The sequence below is a fragment of the Oreochromis niloticus genome, linkage group LG12 (genome assembly GCF_001858045.2).
Source record: "Oreochromis niloticus isolate F11D_XX linkage group LG12, O_niloticus_UMD_NMBU, whole genome shotgun sequence".
NCBI lineage: Eukaryota > Metazoa > Chordata > Actinopteri > Cichliformes > Cichlidae > Oreochromis > Oreochromis niloticus.
This window is the reverse complement of record NC_031977.2, coordinates 27,667,188-27,689,592: the sequence shown is the minus strand read 5'-3', so window position 1 is coordinate 27,689,592 and position 22,405 is coordinate 27,667,188. Positions and strand designations below refer to the sequence as shown.

The 22,405-nt window shown below is 37.1% G+C and overlaps 1 protein-coding gene across 1 annotated transcript in view; it reads right to left on the bottom strand.

Annotated features, from left to right (window-relative positions):
• Positions 1 to 347: 347 nt before the first annotated feature.
• Positions 348 to 22,405, bottom strand: part of aacs (acetoacetyl-CoA synthetase) — a 38,848-nt gene continuing 16,790 nt past the window's right edge. Inside the window, exons 11-18 of the mRNA XM_003455293.5 lie at positions 14,435 to 14,499; positions 10,769 to 10,891; positions 4,266 to 4,379; positions 3,305 to 3,430; positions 2,969 to 3,038; positions 2,723 to 2,781; positions 2,207 to 2,409; positions 348 to 2,089 (exon numbers count right to left, since the gene is read on the bottom strand). Coding sequence (XP_003455341.1) covers positions 1,952 to 2,089; positions 2,207 to 2,409; positions 2,723 to 2,781; positions 2,969 to 3,038; positions 3,305 to 3,430; positions 4,266 to 4,379; positions 10,769 to 10,891; positions 14,435 to 14,499 — 898 coding nt within the window. The 3' untranslated portion in view covers positions 348 to 1,951. The remainder of the gene's footprint in view (positions 2,090 to 2,206; positions 2,410 to 2,722; positions 2,782 to 2,968; positions 3,039 to 3,304; positions 3,431 to 4,265; positions 4,380 to 10,768; positions 10,892 to 14,434; positions 14,500 to 22,405) is intronic.

The following is a 22,405-nucleotide window of genomic DNA, read 5'->3' as shown; positions in this document are numbered from 1 at the left end:
TTACACAAATATTCCCTTGGAAAACTCAACAAAGACAAGGTGTGCAAATAGCGTTCACATTCACACAGCTCGAAACCAGACCTACAGTGACCAACGTTATCCTGTTATCAAAAAGGACATAAAACCTAGAATATCATCCAAAACATCTGTCATGTTTGATTCTTGTATTCTCAAATGAAATACACACAGTAAAAATGCTTTATCATAAGAAATATTTGATGCCTAAAGAACATATATATTACTGAAAAACAATGCAGATCTCCAATGTTCCACCTGATTTCACTCAAGTGCAAACCGTCCAGTTATTTATGATTCTTGTCTCCTATAGGAGTAAAAGGACTTGTGCATCTTTATGAGATGAAATAATTAAATTAAATTGTCTACATACAAAATAGCAGGATTCCAATCAAAACTTTGCTTCCTGGAGCTTTTGTTCGATCTAGGCAGTGATTGTCAATCAAAGATTAAACGCACATGTATCCAGTTAAATGGTTTACAGTTATACCAAATATTTAAAATAATCATAAAGAAAAGAAGCTCAACACACCAACTTATACAGGAAACCACACACACACAATAAGCCCAAGGAGAAAATGGTCCCTATTTTTTCATTTTTTCAGTTTAATTCGTATCCATAGATCAAATGGCTCTCTCACATCTGTTCCTTTGCACAATTGACACTCTGGTCAGGTATTTGCTTCTCATGGAAAATGGAAATCAAACCCAAAGGAATTGTGTTTTATTACTGCTCAACAGAGTTACTAGTGACCAAAACCACTACAGTTAATATTATCAACTAGGCTACAGAATTTGTTATTATAATTAGGAAATTTTAAATAAATAACTAAATTTTTCTATGTACAAAGTACAACACATGCTTTTCTTAGCGTTGTAACAATCATGGAACATAGATACAAATGTATACAACAGGCTTCTGCGGTGAAATGAACATGTGCATCTTGACTGAATTCTTGGTACAACAGATTGATAGATAACGACCTATTCTGGTTTTGAACACTGAATAGAGGATTTCGAAAACAAAGGTTCAGAATCAAGTATGAAATATGAGATAGCTTTTTAGGCAGAAAAAAAGCTATATTACTTATTAGTAAGCTATATTAAATTATATTATATTAGGTTAGTTTTCTAGGCTCCCTTATTCAAGAATTAAGCAAACTAGAACTGTTACACCAACATAATACAACTTCCATGACTTTGGTTAACAAGTTTGGGTGGCTATTGTTAAAGGCATAACTGTAAAGTCAACACAGTTTCACAGTCCCAAAATATATATTGATATACAAATATATCCACATTAAGATAGCAAGCCACACCACATAAAAATGATTTTGTGATATGAGCCAAAGCTGAGGCATAACTCCAAGATGCGTGGATGTATTTATCTACACACCTCCATGGATTTTATTCAGGGACCCACTCAAGGTTACAGGCAGGTGACAAAGGGAGATATGGTTCTTCAGTAGCTGATAACAATCAAAGTGTGAAGCCGAAGCAAAGCACTTTATGCTGCGTTTCATTTCTTCAAGGGCTTCAAAGCATGATCTTATTCACAAGCACTGCTAAACACACAATATTATACCCAAAGCCTCCTTCAGTGTTCCATTTCCAACACTTAATTGTGCAGTATGGTAGACTATGAGCAGCTGCTTGATGACTTGTGGAACACTGTGTCTCCCTGTCTGCCTGATATCATCAATTTATTAATATAATACATCTTATATGGTATTGTTATATATTATTTTGACACACATCATCACCTTTTTGCCCTGTATGCAGCGCATGGTGCCTGTTTAGGGAACCCATGCAGTGAACTTTGCACATCACCCTGTACCTGTAAATTTACATAAAGTTAGTCTAAAAATCAAAGCTAAAATCTTTTCAGGCTACGTGTCTTTGCAGACCCTCTCTTCAGCTCTGTGAAGCCACATCTCTAATAGTTTTGCAGTTCAGGAATGTTTTTGTAGAGGTCCAGTGAGTCAGGATTGGAGAATGCTCCTCTTTGTGTCACCTCCCGACCAGCAATCACTTGTTTTACAGCTACCTCCACCTTCTTACCGCTGATGGTATACTGCAGAGGAATGAAATAAGGGCTGTCATTCAAGGAAAAAATGATTTTTCTATTTGCAGCCTGACAGAATAATATAAAGTTTTTTCATAACTAACTGATAGATTTTTTTTTTCTTACAGGAATGTCTCTGGTCTCCAGCAGCAGGGCGGGTACGTGTCGGGCAGACAGAGCTTTTCTAATGGCTCCTTTAATCTTCGCCACCAACTCTGGACAGAAGGGCTTACCAGGTGCCATCTTTAAGAACAAAATAACTCTCTCTTCTCCGTCAGCGTTGTACTGCGGAACACAAAGACTGTCTGACACTTCCTCAAACGCCTCCACTGCATTGAGGAGAGGAAAGGAGAGGGCAGAGGGCAAAAAGGCAAACCAAAAAAGATGAGACACAGAGAGAAAAAGATGTGAGAGGTGAAAAGAAAATGAGAGTAAAGATTAAAAGAACAGAAAAGACAAAAAGTGTCCAAACTAAGCAGCGTGAGTGCGTACGGAGAATGGCAAGTGGGCAAACTTTAAAAAGTGGACAATGGGATGGCAAAATCTTATTTTTCCAGGAACATAAAAAGAACCATGACTCAGAACCATTTTCTTTTATTATCTTACACCCACACCCTACTCCATCTGCAGATAAAGACTCACCAATGTTGTAGATCTCTGAGCTGCCGAATCGGACTCCGTTGGGGTTCAGCGTGCCGTCACTACAGAAAAAACAGACTTTCTAAATTCAGAGCTAGCGTTCCTGTAATTGCGAGCCATTTTGCCACAAATTTCCACAGGAAAAAAATTACTCTACAGCCTAGAGTTGTGACAAAATATCAGGCGAAAGTACATTTAAGCCTGTCCTGATGAATCAATAAAACTTATTGATTGCAGTTAATGGCTGACCTTCTGCCCAGCATGACAATGCCCCCTGTCTTTGGATTGATTTTACAGTAGTCTCCGTGGGCCCACACCCCTACAGAATGAGAAAAGGAAAAATTAGTCTGAAACTTTGATTTTTTTTTTGTGCATACCTGAAGAACACATACTGAAAACAAACATAAAAAAATGAAGGAGCAATAAATGCAAAGAAAAACAGTTACATAATATAAGCACAGATAAATTTAAACTGGGCGATATTCCTTAAAGGATAACTGTACAGCAGGGGTATTACAGGTGTCTCTTTATGTACATGTAAACTGTAAATATGTTTCTATTTTTATACAACATTTGTGTGGTTACCGGGATACGTAGAAAAGTATGCTTTATGATATTTGCTCAGATTCTCGTCATTCCAGAAGTGTGTTGGCTGGCAGGGGATTGGCTTCAAGCAGACAAGCTCCCCACTCTCTCCCCACACAGGCTTACCTGTTAAAACACATATTTCACAGGAACAAAAAGTTACGGTGTGTGTTTTCCTGCAACACATATAAACCTGGGCACACATCCATATGCACAAACACATAAGCGTATAAGAGACACAGTATAAATCCTTCTCTGATAAAAAAAGAGAAAAGAATGTATCGCTCTCAGAGAACCTGATACCTTTTAGTGTGTGGTTTCACACAACCCTAACAGCCTCCCTCAGGACGGTGTTATAGGCTTAAAGACGGACTAAAATAATCCCAAACTCTTTCTACAAAACTGCCTTTAAATTATCCTTCAATCCACTCTCCTTTGAGGTGGTGGAGACATGCCAGTACAGCCTGCAGCAGGGAGCTGGGGAAAGAGGGACTGAAATCAATGACAGAAACCTAGAGGGCTTTGAAGACTTCCACTATGATAAAAAAAAAAAAAGAACAACACCCTTTTTATTTGGATTAATAATTTTAAAAAATGTGTTTCCCTAAAGTTGGTCAGTATATTGTTCTAGGGAAAGTTCACAAATTTCTTCAGTTACTTTTTGGCCTGACATATATATATATATATATATATACACATATAAGCTCCACCTTCAGTGACACGTAAAATAAAGGAAAAATTTCTAATTTCCTTGATAAAAATGTTTAAATGTACTTGTGATTACTTTTACTTATTAATACAGCCTGAACCTGAAACTTATTTAAAAGCTGAGCACAATCCCTTGACTCTGTTGCTCTATTGTCCCCATACAGTAAATCTCTTAATTGCTACTGAGGTTGAATGAAACAGAAAGTGGTAGGAGGGATTATTAAATTCTGAAGAGATTCACCCAGAGTCTTACCGTCAGGGTTCCAGGCTTCCACAGCCATGCCGAGATTTCTTGATTGAATCTCACCTCGATACACTGGAACTGTTGGGTTCTGGCCCATGAAACACGACACTATGTCAGTGCCACCTGGGAAAAGAGTTGAGAGAAACAGGGAAGTTTTCCATTATATTTCTGCAACAGACATGTAATTTTTCTAAGAAGTTAAAATTGACCAGCTTGTGTCTTAAGTTTTTGTCATTAACGCTGTCGGAGGAACCTTGACCTACAAATAAGACAGAGCAATGAGAAGTCTGTTAACTCTGTAGCATCTTAATAAATTCATTGCTTTGGTTTTCATTGTACCCTGAATAAAGTCAGTGAACCCTATAACAGTTATAGCAAGGTTTTCCCATTATAACAGAGTACCATCTGTGTTTCAAAGAGGTGTTCTTTTCTTTAAAAGCAATTCTTGTTAGTTTTTTTTCTTATTCCTCAGTGAACACACAGCTGATGAGCAATTCTAATTGTGATTTCTCCTACAAGCACCGTTGCTCGTCTACATGTATTTTAGCAAACTTTATGCTGGCTTTTTTATTTCTGTTTTAAAAGTGGAATCTCCTCAGCTCTTGTTACAAAGAAACTGGGCCAAACATTACTATTGCCCCTGTCCTCTGGATCTTAAACTTTATAAATAATAGTAAGAGCTGTGGTAACAGGAACAGGAAGTTGCTTTGGTGATTCTTCTAGTCTTAACTTTGACCATGTTTGGCATATACTTATGACACCTATGATAAAGACAATCGTTAGTTTCCATATTCCACTTATTTATCACCATTTCTGAGGGGTACCAACAATTTCCTCTACAAATTTTAATTTCAAAAACTTTTCATGAAGGCGTAGACCATTCTTTAATCCTTTGGAGTCAATGGATGTGCCAGTTTAAGATGACCGAGCAGCAAGACGCAGCCTCACTGAGTCTCCCTTTTAACTTATATTGAAAGTGCAGACAAAAATAGATTGAAGCCAACAAAATAGTGACTATTTACACATTTTACTGTAAATAGTCATAAGCCTTTTAGATATTTTATGATGTGATAATGATAATGAATCACATTTAGTGTTATATTTTATATAATTTCAATATATATTTGGGATTCAGGTATTTGTTTTTGTTTGATATTGCAAAGCACCATTTGTGAGGAAAGGTTGTCTCCCATACTGCGTGGTAGGACTAGGGTTAGGGTTAGCACATATGATGGCTTAGACTCAAACAGTTAAACTGGTTCAAGGGAGCCAATTTGTACATTTTTACCTTATTTCATTTAGTTTGGAATACTTGGAATGTACAGAGCCACGCCCATATCAGGTAACTACGTAAAATATGAGCAAACACTGACCAAGAGACATTATTACAGTTAATACCAGTGTCTTGTATTTTTTTCCTCCACACACAGGCAGCATTAGCTTGCTGCTCCACCTTTGTTGACCTATATAGGAGTTCCTTCCCTTTGCAGCACTTTCCTAAAACTGTCATGAAGACACACACATCTATTCATCTCTTTCTACCTTCCAATCATATACCATTTCTGACACGTTCTATTCATCTCCCTTCTTATTGTTTGTTCTCTACCTCCCTATTTCGTTCCACTCTGCGTGACAGATACCATCCATCCATCTTGTTTGCTTTCTCTCAGTTGCTCTATGCCCTTCTACTGCTCCTTCCTCCTTTCTTGCATTTCTTTGTTCTTTACACTCGTTTTCTCCGTCTCTCTTTCTGGCAGGTTCTTTATTGAGCTCTAATTGGCTCCCAGGAGGAAGTAGAAACTTTGTCTTCTGATTAAACACACACACTTATAGTGGGACGATACGCAATTAGATTAATATTACATTTACCTTAATAGGTGAGTACAAACACACAAAAATACATACATACACACACACACACACACACACACAGAAGCGCATTTACGCCAGAAGTCAGTGTAGTTTTCTTGGGATGCCTTCCATCATCTGACATTTAGTGTGCATGTGTGAGTAAGGTGTATATACACAAGAGTGTAACTTGTCACACTGATCTGATGCTCCTAACAGCAGTGACTATTTTGAAGTGAAGAAAAAGATTTTTTGAACTCCCCAGTTAGTTTTCATAGATTTTTGCACATGTGAGTGCGTGCACGCACATCTTCTTTCATTTGTGGAGGTGTTACTGCTTTGAAAATCTACCGGCACAGTTTGAGGTCAAACAAAGCCACCAACTGAGACAAACCAAGCAACCTACACAGCTAACCTACGCATGAATTCATATATCCAAAAATGAACTGAATTGAAACCAAAAATGAAAGGAAAATTTAACCAAAATTGAAAAGATGACTTGGTAAATACTTCAAAATTAACACACAGACACACAGAAGAGAAGAGAAGAGAAGAGAAGAGAAGAGAAGAGAAGAGAAGAGAAGAGAAGAGAAGAGAAGAAGCAAAATGGGTGTGGAGAACTGACATATGGAGAGTCAGATGGAGGTATATTAGGATTGAGTAAATCCAGCAGTGAAAGTGTTAAAATCACCCACTGAAGAGCAACAGGGGTCTGAGGTCCCTGCTGAACAGAAAACAAACAAACACTCTCCTGATATACACAACAATCTTCATTAAAAGTTCCAAAACCCCAAGTACACTTTAACTAAAGCACATGTTTATGCACACACAGTGACACAGGGTAAAATCAGCAAGGGACCAGCATATATCAGCATTTAGAACACACACACACAAACAGCATTGACCTCATGGGTCAAGGTTAGGTCGGTTGGCAGCCAAAAGGGTTGCAGCCCTCTGTTGCCCTTGGCAGCAAGATGGAAAGTGACTGGGGCAGGACCTGCTGTTCCGAGTCACACATACATTCACAAAGAGGCAGCGCTATAGTTCCAAAAGTCCAGATGAATAACAAATTGGGTCTTCTTCACAATTCACCACTTTAGCTATCATTTTGTTCAAATATTATAACACTATACTGTCAGAGGAACAGGACAGGAACAGGTTGAGCTCTTTGGAGAGAAAGTCAGAGAGGCAAAGCTGAGATGGTTTGCACATTCGAAATAAAACATGTTTGATGGCCAAGCAGCAAGGTGTACAGGCACCTGAAATCTTCTACTTTTTCCCCTCATACTTCTGCTGTGGGAGTATGGCAGTCCCAAAACCTTATGGTAAAATATAACGTAATTTGGCACAATGGCTGAACTGATGCACCTCAGTGGCACTGTTGGGCATAAACTCATTTTTCTAATGCCAAAAGCTACAACAGTTACAGAACCACTGTTTCCATAAGCCATTTGACTCATTAAAAAACCTTTACAAAGTAACTATAAAGGATCTTTAACCTCCTAGGACCTGCCGTCCACATATGTGGACATCACATTTTTGGTTATTTTGACCAAAATACTCAATTTTGCTCTACATGGGCCTGATATCCACTTACAAGGACATTATACTGCTACTGTTCTATCAAAATGTTAAATGAATATCCTCATTTGTGGCTCTCATTTTTCTTAAAAACAAAAATAAGGTAAAAAAAAATAATCTGGAAATTCTTTGTTTTTACATTCATCAGGCCCCAATATGCCCAAATATCAAAGAGAAATTAAAAATGCATGTCGTGGAAGAGTTCGGGTCTTAGGAGGTTAAAGTGGAAGAAGAAAACTGTTTTATCTGTTCAGCAAACATGGTTTCTCAGTGACTCTCAGTCCCTCTATTATGTGATAACATTTAATACTGAACTTGTTTTATTGACTTACTAACACAATTAAAAAGGGGATGGATACAGCATTGTATTGACATGGAGCTAAGTAAAAACCTATTTTTCCTTGATTCGTTCTGTGTTTGTCTCATATAAGTTGTTGATGTGTGTCACAAAATCGTATGAGTTGCAAAGGATAGACCCTAACAACCTATAATGCAAACAAACAAAAATAATTGCCATAACCAACTACTTTTGAAGTTTTCAGTAGCCATAAACATTCTTAAGCCTACAGCAAATTTTGCACAGACCACCTTCCTCACTAAACAGATTTTTTTCTTCACTTATCTTACAGACTCTGCAGAGACACAGATATTTACGACAAAAATAACCTAAGAAAATCTGCTTACAGATTTCTTCTGTCTGTTTATTTTCCATCTCTCACCAGATTTCTGCCTGTGATTGACATTTCAGTTGACGCTTGTGTCCAGCATTTCGACTTACATGTCATTGTGAGCATGTGCAACTTTGCATATGTTTGCTTGTGTATTTGAGGCTATATGCTGTAACCATTTGGGCTGTCATTCACAATGGCTGCCCGTATGTGTATGCAAGCGTGACACTCCAAGCTGCTTCTCAGTGTGAGTTTGTGTGTGTGTTTTTAATACGTCAGTCACCCGAGCTCTGCTAAATGTTAAACGTTTCAGGACTCACAGAAAGAGACAGATAGCATTCTACTGGCCTGACAACATCACAATGGGCTGAGAAGTACTGTGTGCGTTAGACCCGTGCGTGTGTGCATGTGCGACAGTTGTGGGTGGTGAGGAATATGTAGCCTTCTATACAATTTATTGTTTTATTATTATGCATCAGTCCTTTTGTGCTTGTGTCACAGATGCTTTTCTGTTTTAGCTTTAAAATTTCAAAATACAAATACAGTATATATTTTAAATGTTTAAAAATAAGTTTTTTAAAGTTTAAGTATCCGGTTTCTGTCATAAAGACATCAGAAACCAAACAATTTGTTGCTCAGACATCACATTATGCACCAGAATCATCTTGGATATAAATATCTCGATTTGTCAATATATAAAAAAATAACATAAGGTTAAATATAAGTAATCTTACATTTACATAATCCTTCTTTTCTTTCATTTTTGTCAGGGATTTTCCTTACAGCTAACTTATCAGTTGTTTAAACACGGGAGAAAATTAAAGAAAATGCTCAGAACACATCTAAAACTAAACAATCTAATGGACAAGGCTAGACATTGCATTTGTATTTTGGATCAACAGTCTTGCTAGTTTTGCTAGTGCATGTGTATGTGTGTGTTCTAATGTGCTCTTCTTCAGTTTTGTGAAAAGCACTTTAGGGGGAATTTCAAAAGGTCAATAAAGCTCGTGTTTCAACGACACTGAAGTATTGTACAGTTATGATAAATGTTAAACTGGCCAGTTCACACATTAATGTTAGCTGTTAGCTATTAGCAATTACCCGTTTACCAAAAACTTCGCCTTAGGGTGTCACAAGCTAGTGCTAGTGTTGGTCCCAAGCCCAGGTAATTGGGAGGGTTGTGTCCGGAAGAGCATCTGGCATAAGATTTTTGCCAAACCAAATATGTGGATCCAGCTGCTGTGGAAACCACTGGAGAAACAACAGAGCAGCTGAAGTTACCTTTATCCAATAGCCACATTAGCCATCTGTTATCATTAAGATAGTGGTTAGCAGCTATGGCTAATATTAAAATGATAACATTAATGTGAGAGCCAGGCAACAAACACCATCAGTCCTGTCCGCAGAGTTGTAATGGATGGTGTTAATTTAACAGAATAAAACAATTACTTAAGTCTGTCAAGTTTCTCTTAAAGAACCAGACTGAAACTGAGAAAAGTCTAGACACAAGATAACAGCCTACCTGACCAACTCTATTTGATCAGTAATTAAAATGTGGAGCTAAGTCACCAGATGCACAGAACCACAATTTTTTAAGTAACTTAGAAATAGTCATCTCTGATAATATTTTTTGAATCATTCTAATATTAATAAAATGCACTAAAAAAAAGTCTTGTAATATAACCCTGTAGTTAAAAAAATGTTATCAAGTATTGAGTAGATTCTTGGGTATCAGTATATCGGTAAATTCAAGTATCGTGCCAACCCTAATGCAAACTTAATGCTAAAGCTAGCATATCACAAGTTATCCTCAATGTAGCTACAATGCAGCTATTACTCCTAATCAAAAACAGGAGAAAGCTGAAATGGAGTATAAAGGATACTCGATGGCTGAATCAAATTAAAAATAAACATAACTTGGTTTCATTTGTTAGTGAACAAAACAGACAATAGGTCTTTAGCAATAACTGGAGGAAGAAAACAACAGCTGGCATGATTAATCTTTGCTTACTGCGCAGGCATTTCATGCATCATGTTCCTGGTTAAGTAGCTATTAATTTGAAGCGCCAGAGATTGTCTGTCAAATTTTTATAAAGAATATATTATAGACAATAGTTTTTTTTAATCAAAAACCACAATCTGATTAGCAGAAAATGCAGTAATATGCACCTGTTGAATATTTCATTCATTAAAAATGTATACTATAAATTGTTCTTATTGAGTAAAAGCTTGACATTTTTAAATCAATTAAAACTGTAATATTAATGTTTAAGACAAATATTTAGCTACAGTGCTTATTAATGATTAAATGATTTTGTGTTATAATTCTAAAAAAAACAATATGTTTTTCTTAAATTCTTAAGTATTAGAAAAATAATATAATGTGTCCTAGCAGGGTCTGTGTCATTGAGTCACCTGAAATGGAGCCCAGCAGCACGGTGCTCTTTATGCAGCGGTAGACGTAGTCGTAGCTCTGAGGTTTGAGAGGAGATCCAGTAGACAGGATAGTGTGGAGAGACTGGAGATTGTGTGTTTCCGCTAGAGAAGGAAAACACAAAAGATAAAAATAAATACATTGGAAAAAATAGCAAAAGAAGACGAGCAATAGACTATCTAGTTTAGTTACTATTAATACATAACTGTGTTTGAAGTCGCTTGTTGAATACATCCTAAAATGTTGAGTGTTAAAAATTCAGTGAGTTCAGGAAGTACAATAAATTTGGATTGATTAACTGGTTAAAAACAATGTGGGCAAAATGGGAAATCTGAAAAGATTATTTGGGATTCTCATTTGCTTAAAGATTGAGCAAATAAGCAAAAATATTGGTTTTTGATCAGACTTGATATGCAGTTTAAATGCTTGTATCGAGACAAGAATAGTCACACTTTTATAGCGAGGCTGCAAATTTTTTTCAAAAGTACTGGTCTGGGATCAGTTATCACACTTGTTAACAAAAAAATAAATAAAAATGTTTAAATAGATAAATAAATCAAACCTAACCAAGTTGGGGTCACCAATCATTTGAAACAAATTAGTAACCCAAACACATAAAATGAGTGTTCACATTTGAACAGCTGTGGCTTACTGCACCCCAACTTGTTGTGTTATTGCAGTTTGCCACCCTGATGTGACAGAGCATGCAATGCACCACACACATCGCTTTAGCCATCCTCAAGATCCATGTGCATGTTCTCTGTCACACACATATGCCCAAACCACAAGCCAATAACAGTCTGGGAGCTAATAAGCTTCCAGCAACTGCCCCTTGTTCTGCACGCACACACACACACACACACACACACACACACACACACACACAGTTGGGCTTTTGCTGCCCCCCACCATGCCTCCAGGTGTCCAGTCCAAATGTCATCCTAGGGAAAAGGGCCTCTCCGCTGGGGCAGCCAGTGAAGAAGCTCCCACTATCCTCCTCGGGCCAGTGGAGGCATGCGCGCACACACGCACACCAACACAGACACCAACATCTCCCTTTGCCACGCTCTCTTTCTCTAATAAGCATCCAAATGCACACACACAGTGCCAACTGGATCAAGTGGCTGGCTGACTAATAGGGGTGGGGCAGCGAGCGAGAACAAGAGAGCGAGACAAGCACTGAGACACAGCAATGTTTTATTTTTTTATGCCTTTCTGTTTAGTATTAGAATTAGGAATGGATTCAGCTCATTTAAAGTTAAAGAGAGATGCACAAACAATGGGCAACAAATGCAGATTTGTGGCTATTATTAGGGTACACTGTGCTACATGGTGACACTTGGTGTATGCAATAAATGTTGGGTTTAAGTGCTAACATTAAGTTAATATTAAGGGTGGATAGATAACTTAAAACCTTTTCAGATCAAAGAGTTATAGAAACTCCCCAAGGGGAACGGACCAATGGGGAGGTCTCTGAGAACTACATACATTTTTTTCTGTTTGCACTTCTGGCAGAAAAATTGTTAAGTCTGGTGGCTGCAATTTATCCATACACTACAAATGCTATTACTGTAATGTGTGTGGATGACACACACAGAGCTCTTCACACACACAGCTGGTTTGGTATTTTATTTTCTTGAAATCCTATTTCAGTATCCCACTATTCCCTGTACATTGCACTCCTGAGTGTAGATGAACAACGAAGTAAATTTAGAGTAAACTCACATTAAAACCATTATATTTTGATTTGTTTAACATCATGTAATGTTTCTGATATGCCATAGAAGCTTAATAAATCCTGGACTTCACTGTCAATCCATTTCTTTATGTTTGTTTTAATCTTTCCAGCTGGTAGCTGATGTTTACATCGATCAATTTTCTTCCACAAATTAGGATAACAGTTGGGCTACAGCCTATCCCAGCTGCCATAGGACACGAGGTTGGGTATGGACCCTGGACACATTGCCAATCTATTGGAGAGTTAACACAGAGAGACAAACAGCCATTTCCGCTCACATTCACACCTATGGCCAATAAGAATGTCTTCAGGCTGCGGAAGGAAGCTGGAGAGAGAATCCACGCAGACATGGGTGGAACTCAGACAGCCTGTGGATTCGAACCCAGGACCCTCGTGACCTGTGAGGAGTTGAACTGCTCTACCTAGTTTTGGTAGAGCAGTTCATCCTAAACTGAAAGGTTGGTGGTTCCCTGGCTGCTCCGGTCTGTATGCCCAAGTATCTTTGCCCAAGATACGTAACCCCAAGTTGCTCTTTGATGCAGCCTTAAGAGTATGAATATATGTGTGAATGGTAGATAGAAAGCACTTAGGCATAAAAAAGTGCCTGTGTGAATAGGTGAATGAGGCAAGCTGTATAAGGCACTTTGACTGCTTAGTTGGAGTAGAAAAGCACTATATAAGAAGCAGTCCATTTACCATTTACCATATTTCAATGAATTTTGGTACTTTATACATAAAAAGAAGGGACTTCTCCAAGAGACCGCTTTCATTAGTTACCAGTGCTGATTTCATGAAGATCAGAATGACTATTTGAGAGTCTAAATAATACAAAGAAGAGAAGCGCACAATGAAACGTCGAGCAACTGTAACTTCAGAGCTTTGACATATCTATCGTAGTAGTCAGGAGGTGGACCACAATGTCAAGCTCAATGCCAGCCCACATCGATCGAAGGCTAATTGGAAAATCTAATATATTTATATCAATATAGTTAATCTGCTTCAGACTGCCTACAGTGAATGCATATCTGCAGGTATCCTTAAAAACCACCTCCACCACAGCTCCTTCTTTTATGCTGTGTTTCACTTAATCAATGTGATATCTGTTTTCATTGGTGCTTGCTCTATTCTGTGCTAACATCTATGCATGTGGAAAGGCTGGGAGGTGTGCAGTCCCAGAATAGAGGCATCAGATATAAATTACTGCAGATGGAAATAACTGTGTCCCCGTGACTACAATGTTGCTGACTAAAATATGGCTGTGGAAAACTATAAAATAAAAAAATAGCTTAACTAATTTAACTAGAATTCCTGTTGCTTTCCCATGAAATGAACACCTACAATAATGCGAAACAGGTATAAAATCTGGAATTCTTACAAATAAGAAAAACCTGATGGAAGTTACTCTATAGCAAAGACTAACAACTATGCTGTGATAGTGTTTTGTTCTAACAGAATACAGTATCTAATTTATTGCTGCACAAGTTCCAAAGAGTAACCACTACATGAAAGCTAGCAGCAAGTCAAAAAAAGAGAACCAGCACAGCTCTGGTTATCTGTCCAGATCTTTTTCTTTCTCTAGAAAGTTGTGTCACTAAAAGCAATTAGGTGGACCTATCCATGACTCATATGAAAAATCATAACAGCCTTTTTATCCTTTCGATTCAGTGTCAAACTCCAGAACACAGGGCAAACTGTTATTTCATCCAGTTAATGGAATAAAGGACATTCAGAGTCAAACAACATTACTATTATAATCATTATTGTGTCCATCTGCTCTTATTGCTACAGATTCCATTCTCATAAAGGAGGTGTGTGTATGTGTGCATGTGTGTTATTGTGTCTATATGTCTGTGACCATGCTCGCATATTTTTTTTTTTTTACTCTTTTCTATCCATGAACACAACTTACAGGGTGTCAGGTTCCTCTCCTGCAGCACAGACAGCCACTTGGCCCCGGTACCAAAGATAGTGATGCTGATGAAGAAAAAAAATAAATAAACATTATTCAGTTTGCCAGAAGTAGAGAGTGTTCTCATATACTTTTAAAAGAAAAAAAAAAAGAAGAAAGAATTTGCGTCAGTGTTGCCAACACTGACAGTCATTGCAAAAGGCCTCCTACATACATGTACTATATTCTGCATTGTGACAGCAGGAACTCCAAACAACAGAACCAAGCTAGCAGACTTTATGAGTGGGGGTGGCATAAATATTGTTGCCAAGTTTCACTGCAATCTGGCTGGCTATTTTGGAAAGATGCTGCTGGACAAAGTGATGGATGAATAAGTGATAGATTCATAAAGCTACCAATGATCCTTGTGACATCACAATCTTTACCATCACTGGGATATTCCTGAGTGTGTCAATCACAACGAAACATACCCTGTTTTAGTCCCTGGATGCTTTTGATTAATATCATTAAACAAGAGACGTGGTGAACGACTGCAAATATTAAGAGAAGCATTTTTAAATTCTCAAGGAGTTTTGTATTTAAAACCCTCACAAATCTGTGACACCTGTTACACCTGTTACATCGACAGGCCAGTGACCACTCTTTCAATGATGAGGATATATACATCCTGGACAAGGATTTTCATTTATGCGAAAAGGGAAAGACCATCTCTGAATTGAGGAGAGGGCCTAAGGGTACATCTTTCACCATCTACAATGCTGTGATTGCAGTAATTCCCCAACTCTCTATGAATGGTACTCATGGCTATTGATCAATGGTCATTGACCAGTGGCCATGACAATTTTCATATTATTGATCATGAAACTGACCTCATGGCCCATTGTGGTGCTAGTTTCAGTCATTATCTAAATGTACTGTTTAAAAGGTTGGGGAAACCTGCAAGTCACTTGGATGAGTGACGGAATGTTTCTCCCACTGAAAACGCTGCGTCCAGAAGAAGAGAATCAATTTTTTGTCTCACAAATTTGAATTCTAAAAATGTGACATTTTAGATATTAGATAGTATGAAGATTATTTAGACACAAAAACACTGTATACTGTTTTAAACCAACATTTCTAGTTAAAAAAAGGTTAAGAGTAAATTCAGGTAAAATTTATTAGTCATTAATCAAGTACTGTTGAGTTTAGTTTCTTTGTAACATTTGCCAGATTGTTTGCCAGTACTTTACTTTTTTTGGGTATTCAAAACATTTTTCAGTTGTCCTTTGAAAACCATTGACAACAAACACATACATGAGTGCAATAAAGCCCCTATATCTGTATTAACATCACTGTACATTACTATTAAGCCAATGGTCAAGTAACTTCTGAATACAACATTTGTGATACTTGAAAGACCTGCCAGCCTGCTTAAGACTTTGGTGCTGAGACTGAACTGTAACGCGGCTTCACGTGTTGCCCTGAATCTATGCCGACAAGGCATAATTTCATTGTATCTGCTCTGAATGCAAAAACATAAAAAAGGGCAACAGTTATTCAGCAGACCTTTGCCCTTAATCCCATCTGCTCCAGTGGAGCTGCTCAGTAGTCTGGTTGGACAAGGAAGCTCCCAGCAGGGGAGTGTGTGCCACTGTGTAAATGTAAAGGAAGGTGATGTTAAAACAGCTTGTGTGCTCATCCTTCTAGACAGATAAAATTTTAAAAAGGAAAGAAAGGGGGAAAAAACTGGCAAGGACAACTTTCAACTGGGCAAATACAAAAGAGAGCCGAACAAAATAATAGACAGCCGAGAACACAAAGACAAATTGCTTCATTTTTAGATGTTCCGCAAGAAAATTGTTCAGATGAGTATGTAACAACACAACGGTTGCTCACAACAATCCTGGGAAAAAATAATTTTAGAAAGTTTTGTCTGCGTGAATTGAAGTCACCCTGACAGCTGACAACAGTTGGAAAACATGTGGATGGGAAGAAGCGACAAAACGTCACTTTTGTATTCCCCTGCAGTTTTAATTTTAAAACAAAGGGCCTTTTCAAGCCTGTCTGTGAATGGGTTTATTTGTGTCTCAGTCTGTCTTGCTTTCTTAGTTATTTTTGTTGACATTAAATCAATCAAAATCCATCCATTGCTATGGTAACCATTTATGTCAATCATAAAAGGGCTGTCTCTATAAGAAAAAACAACAGCTTGATGAACAATAATCAGGAATTGTTTTGCAGTGCAAGATCCCCTTTGCTCTCGGTCGCTCATTTTGATTAGTGGTGATAGGGGTAAATGAAGAGAGTGAGGATTTGATAACGGTCTCAAGATGCAACATGAAGTATGATTACGCAACTGTTGTCAGTGCTGTTTCTGCCAACTCACACTGAGTCAAGTGTTTTATCTTGTTTTACCTTGTGTGTCTAATGTTATATCACACTATGTGTAACATTAAATGTTAAACCTATCTGACGGTGATCAGACTTAACCAGACTTGGATGGCCATTTTCTGCTAATCTGGGAAAGAAGAACTGTGACCAGTAACAGTGGTTTATGACATTCATACAAAAACTGTGTTTTACTCATCATCTGAAAGCATGCCAGTGTTCAGTGTTTTGTGGACCACCCATTTGGCACAGCTATAATACCTCAAGGGCACCAACTGTACACATGATGGAAAACCAAAATGAATGCTAAATTTTCAAAAGGTCCTTCTCCACCAGCATTTGTACAGATGATTTAACATGGAAACTTACAAGACTTTGGGAAGACAACAGCGTAAAGTATAGAAAGTACAAACGTAGAACTATAGTGTCTAAAGTGCTTACGCCTTAGACGTGTGCTTTCAAGCTCTCCTTCTCATTCACTTACAGTGTGGTTCATAATAAGGTAATAACATATGTCATATTAGAAATCTAAGAAGATTCAAACAGAAGAAAATATTAGAAAACAACATACTTTATAATACGTATATATTATTTTGTCAGTATTTAATTAAGTTCTTTTAAAAATAGATTTTAATCATAAAATCTGTACTTCATCAAATGAATTTACAAAATAATTTCCAGTGATATGCACCGCAAATGTATTCAAATCCTTTTAATATTAAATATAGTGTGCTTGTTTTAGCGTAAAAGAACAAAACAAAAAAAAGATCACACACCAAGCAATTTAGACATATCTTTAGACTGATGGATGTTTTTTCTGCATTTTGCATGCAGACCCTTTTTTTGTTATCTAAACCTACATACAGACAGTCATTATCCATCCTACCTATCATCTCTGATCCGCATATGAATTTGTTGGTTTCTGGCTACCATGGAAACAGTCGCTCTATTCTGATTGGAGGCAGGTGGCCAGGTGTAGCTGCTAATTGGGTGCTTAGGATGGAGGGTGGAGGAGAAGCTGTGAGTCCCCGTTTGTCAGAGTGTGTGACAGCATGTGCAAATATACCCGTGTCTGTTTCAGGGAAGACATGTTACTGGAAGCCACTAAGTCAATAAAAGACACTCAGGAGCAATCAGACACAAGAGCACCTCTGAGCAATTATCATGGTAATGTGTCCCTACGCGTGTCGTGATGTAGCAATTGAAGCTCCACTTGTCAGTGGAGTTTACAAATTACTCTCACACTTGTTCTCCACCACAGTAAGTTGTTTGAATATGTTGGAGATATGAAGCACTGTCCTCTTCACATGTGCGTTAGACTAGAAAGAACAATGAGTAACTCCTGTTTGACAGTGCATTTGTTTATTCAAATGTGTAATTGCTATAGTTTACAACCTAAAGCTGCTAAATCAACGTAACCTGGTAACCTGGGTTTCAAAATTAAAGTTGTGACATTCTTTTTAAGGTAAATATTGCATTTTGGATGTAAAAGCATTGTTAATTATGTTAATTAATTATGTTAAAGATTTGAAGATACCAGAAAATCCCATTACAGATAAGCTTTGAGTGCTCATATAGAACAGAAAGCTCTGTATATGAACTATTTACCATGTACCATAGATAGATGGATCCAGCTTGAAGAAGTGGATATTTTAATTGTTAAGCCCACATGTCTAAAACTGTAGCTGAGCTGGCAAGATGCAATCTGTTAAACTGTCTGTACTGTACTGAATCTCTTCCAAAGAATAAAATTAATAAATAACTGAGAATTTCATCTGGCAGTAATTAAAGATAAGACTTCCACACGGCAGTCGTTGGCACAAGAGTGGAGGAGGGGTTTTCCCGGACATATTAGTTCAAAACATAATGAACAAAAGATTGAGGGGAAAACCCTTGAATAAATCTTGTGGCCACTTCATACATAGAACCCATTGAATAAAAATGTATTTTTTTGGCTCTCCTCAGAAATACTGCTAATTTAATTTTTACTCTGGCTGGTAAATCAACTAAAGTATGACACCTTACTGTAATACATTTATTGACTGACTTTCTTCCTTGAAAGATTTGGAATGCCTTCTATTCAATTAAATGTTTGTATTTCTTGCTTGTCTGAATGTTTTAGTTTAGAGATGACATCCAAATGAACATTTTCCATCACTTGGTCCCTTTAGGTATTCAGATCCCTTCATGGCTTTTGGCAGCTTTTACCACTGCCAAAGTAAATACAGCTTTCTGCTTTTCATCAAAGCCCCATTGTGACCCATTACTAGTGGTAATTTTCCCTTCCCAACTCTAAAAATTCTTGAATTTTATTTCATTTCATGACCATTGATATTCTGATTGGTTAGTAACCCAGCTGCATAACTGCACACCTAGAAAGTTTGATTGCAATCAGAGTATTACCTTTGGATTAAGATAGCAAATGTGATACTAGGCTATGAAGATCTATACTTGGCAAAAGATCTTAGAGCTAATTTTTTTTGTGTGTGTAACTGCCACAACTAAAAGATAACATGAATAGCTTTTTAATAAGAATTTAAATGTCTCTGATATTTGCCTGAATCCCAACACTGAAATTAACTCAGAAGCAGAAAGAGAAGACTTCTAAAAATACTATTATCTCTAATGAAGCTTACAGGATGTTTCTGAGGGACAGCTGCAGGGAAGAAAAGAGGAGACATGGAAACATAATACTGTTTTAATAATATTGTGCGGTGGAATTCAGCACTAGTCTCCCAGCCTTGTCAACCTTTTCCAGTTTATCTGGATGTTGCCTAGCAACACAAACAGAAATTTACAGGCCCAGAAACAATTTCATGACATTTAAAATAGGAGACTGAGATCAAAATTGAAGTGAATTAATGACTGATATTTTTATGTGATTTATATGTGGCATTTTGTAGGCATTTTGTGGACTGGATTGCAAAGATGTGGTCCCGAAGTATTGGTGGTAGATTTTTCTACCTCATAATCATAACAATTTACTTGCACACAAAGAACTAGTAAAATGCCTAACATTTGTTATGGATAATCTCAAAATCAATATGTGCAACCAATTAAAATAAACATCTCTTCAGAGATGTTCCACAAACCTCAGCCTCCCCTCACCTTTTGTTTTTTTTCTTTCCACATCATCAAACAGCAAATGTGCTCCAACTGCTAATCTTTTCCTATAATTTAAAATATTTTATTCAGCATAAAGTCACCTGTTAAATCATTATCATGAAACACTAACCAATAAACCTCAAGGCAAAATGGGGATGCTTCAGTGTATGTTCCACACTTCCTGGGGCTCTAGCAGATTTAGTCCCAATTAAAATGTCCACCTTGAATTGAGAAGATCAATCTGTGAAAAAATTCATGTCAGTCTTTCCCAGAGGATTTTTGTTTTAAACATAGCACTAGAAACTTGCTAATAGCGCTGACATCAGCTCTTAGCTGATCTTCACACAGTTTAAAAGGTTCTATCCATCTTTCTGTCATGGTGGTAGCCTTTCATTAAATTATGTGGGTATTTTTGCTAACAGCACTCTTACCTTGCTCATTGAATAGTTCCATGACATACAGGGCCATACGCATCCGGACAATTCTACTTTTTTGTCATTTTGCTTCTTTTTTCCCAGAACTGTGCGGACACTTTTTGGAGTTTTCTGGCAAATTATAATCTGCTCTTCTTGTTCTTGACTGTAACCAGTGGTTTGCACTCTATTTATAGTCATTAAGACATCCCTTGATTGTAGATCCTGACAATGATACACTTCAAAGTATTCTTGATTTCGGTTTTCTTAATAAAGGAAATAATTTTGCCATTATCTGCTTTAGTTGTGTTTTTGTAGTCTTTCAGGCCTTTTGCCGTTAAAAGTTTTTCTATCTCTCTGAGGGCCTTCTTTAATTGCATCAATCTCTTTAAACCTAATTTCCAGTATGCTACAAATTCCACACTTTTGAGTCAACTCCAGATCTTTTATCGGTTTAATTTGTGATGGAATAATGAGGGCACAGGCCTCATCTGGCAATGAAACTGCTTGTGCGTCAATTGTCCAATTACAACTATGAATAAATATGGCTGCAATTTCTAAACAGTTAATGCAATACATTTGTTAAAGGCTCCTGAATTAAAAATTAAAATCTGCACATATACAAGCTATGTGTTGAAATACAAAGGCAACTGCCTCATCAGATAAAAGAAACTGGAACAATATCTACGATTTCATCCATTTTACCAAGTAGCCAATCATCATTTGAAGATCCTAATATATTTGATCACTGAAATGACTACTAACAATGAAATTTGGTGTCAGGACCTACATACTGATCCTGTTAATAGTTTCAGCAGGAGTACTTTTTCTTGGCACTTGAGCTACTCCCCATGTGTCAAAATGTTCTCCCCATTATTCCAATTCTTGCTGAAGGCAATATGCCATCTCTGAAGATGGGTCTGCTACCTTAAAGGGTTTTGCTTTTGCTGACCACAGTACATTTCTTTTCATAATTTAACCACAGCTTGGCTGAGCATATAAAATAATGCACAGTTACAGTCAGGAGCCCCACATAACAAAACATATGGCTGTCGCTCGAAATTGTGCAATTGCTCAAAAATGCTAAATACAGGCTAGTAAATATAGGCTACATTGTTTTTTAATTAAATGCAATTCACAATCCATGTAGATGGAGTGCTGCCAAGTATAAGAAAAGCAAATATTTCTGGTGTAATAATAAACCATGAAGTGTTACTGGGCATTTCTTTGAGGAAAGTTACATAATACAGTTTATTCTATCATCTTTATCATCTCTATATTTCACTTTTTGAACACTTTCTAACTATAATTTAAATTCTTTAAAATTGTGGCAGTAGGTTATTACAGAGAGATCATTATCATATATTATTTTTAATGAATACAATCAGAATCCATCAAAAATACTCCATATCAGTTTTGTTTCTAGTGGATGATAAAATATACTGCTGGTCAAAATAGCATATCATACTACTGCTGGAAACTTGTATATTGTATTTTGCAGGCAATTATCCCCTGCTATTTTCCACTTTCTCACAGACCATTATGCCATGTCCTAAAACTAAAATTTTAATTGGAAATGCTATGAGTATATCTACTGGAGCAGAGCACTTGCATAGCTTTTGAGAAGAAACAGACTACATAGCAAACAATGAGGAAAAATATGTGCTGACCATCTTCTCTATCATATTTGAATCAATTAATTGCTTCTCTACATGCACACTTGAATCCTTGGCCATTTGGTCTTTATCCCTTCTGCAGACAAATGATAACAGAGGTTTAAGGTTGTGCTGGTGGATGATGATGTCAGGGAGTAACACAGGTCAAAGCGATTGGCAATTTATGCACTAAAATAACATAAATATTCTAAGATTCATAATAAATTTCATTTGCCTTGCTGTAGTTTCATGTTGCACATCTACAAATAACTGATATGTGCAACACAGATGGATCTCTGTTTGCACAGACACCCGCAGACACCTTAACAACTTCATACCCAGACTTCTGCATGCCTTAAAATCAATGTTTAGAGTGGAGCAGCAACACCGATCAATAAACATCACCATCATCATTATAATCATCAAATGAG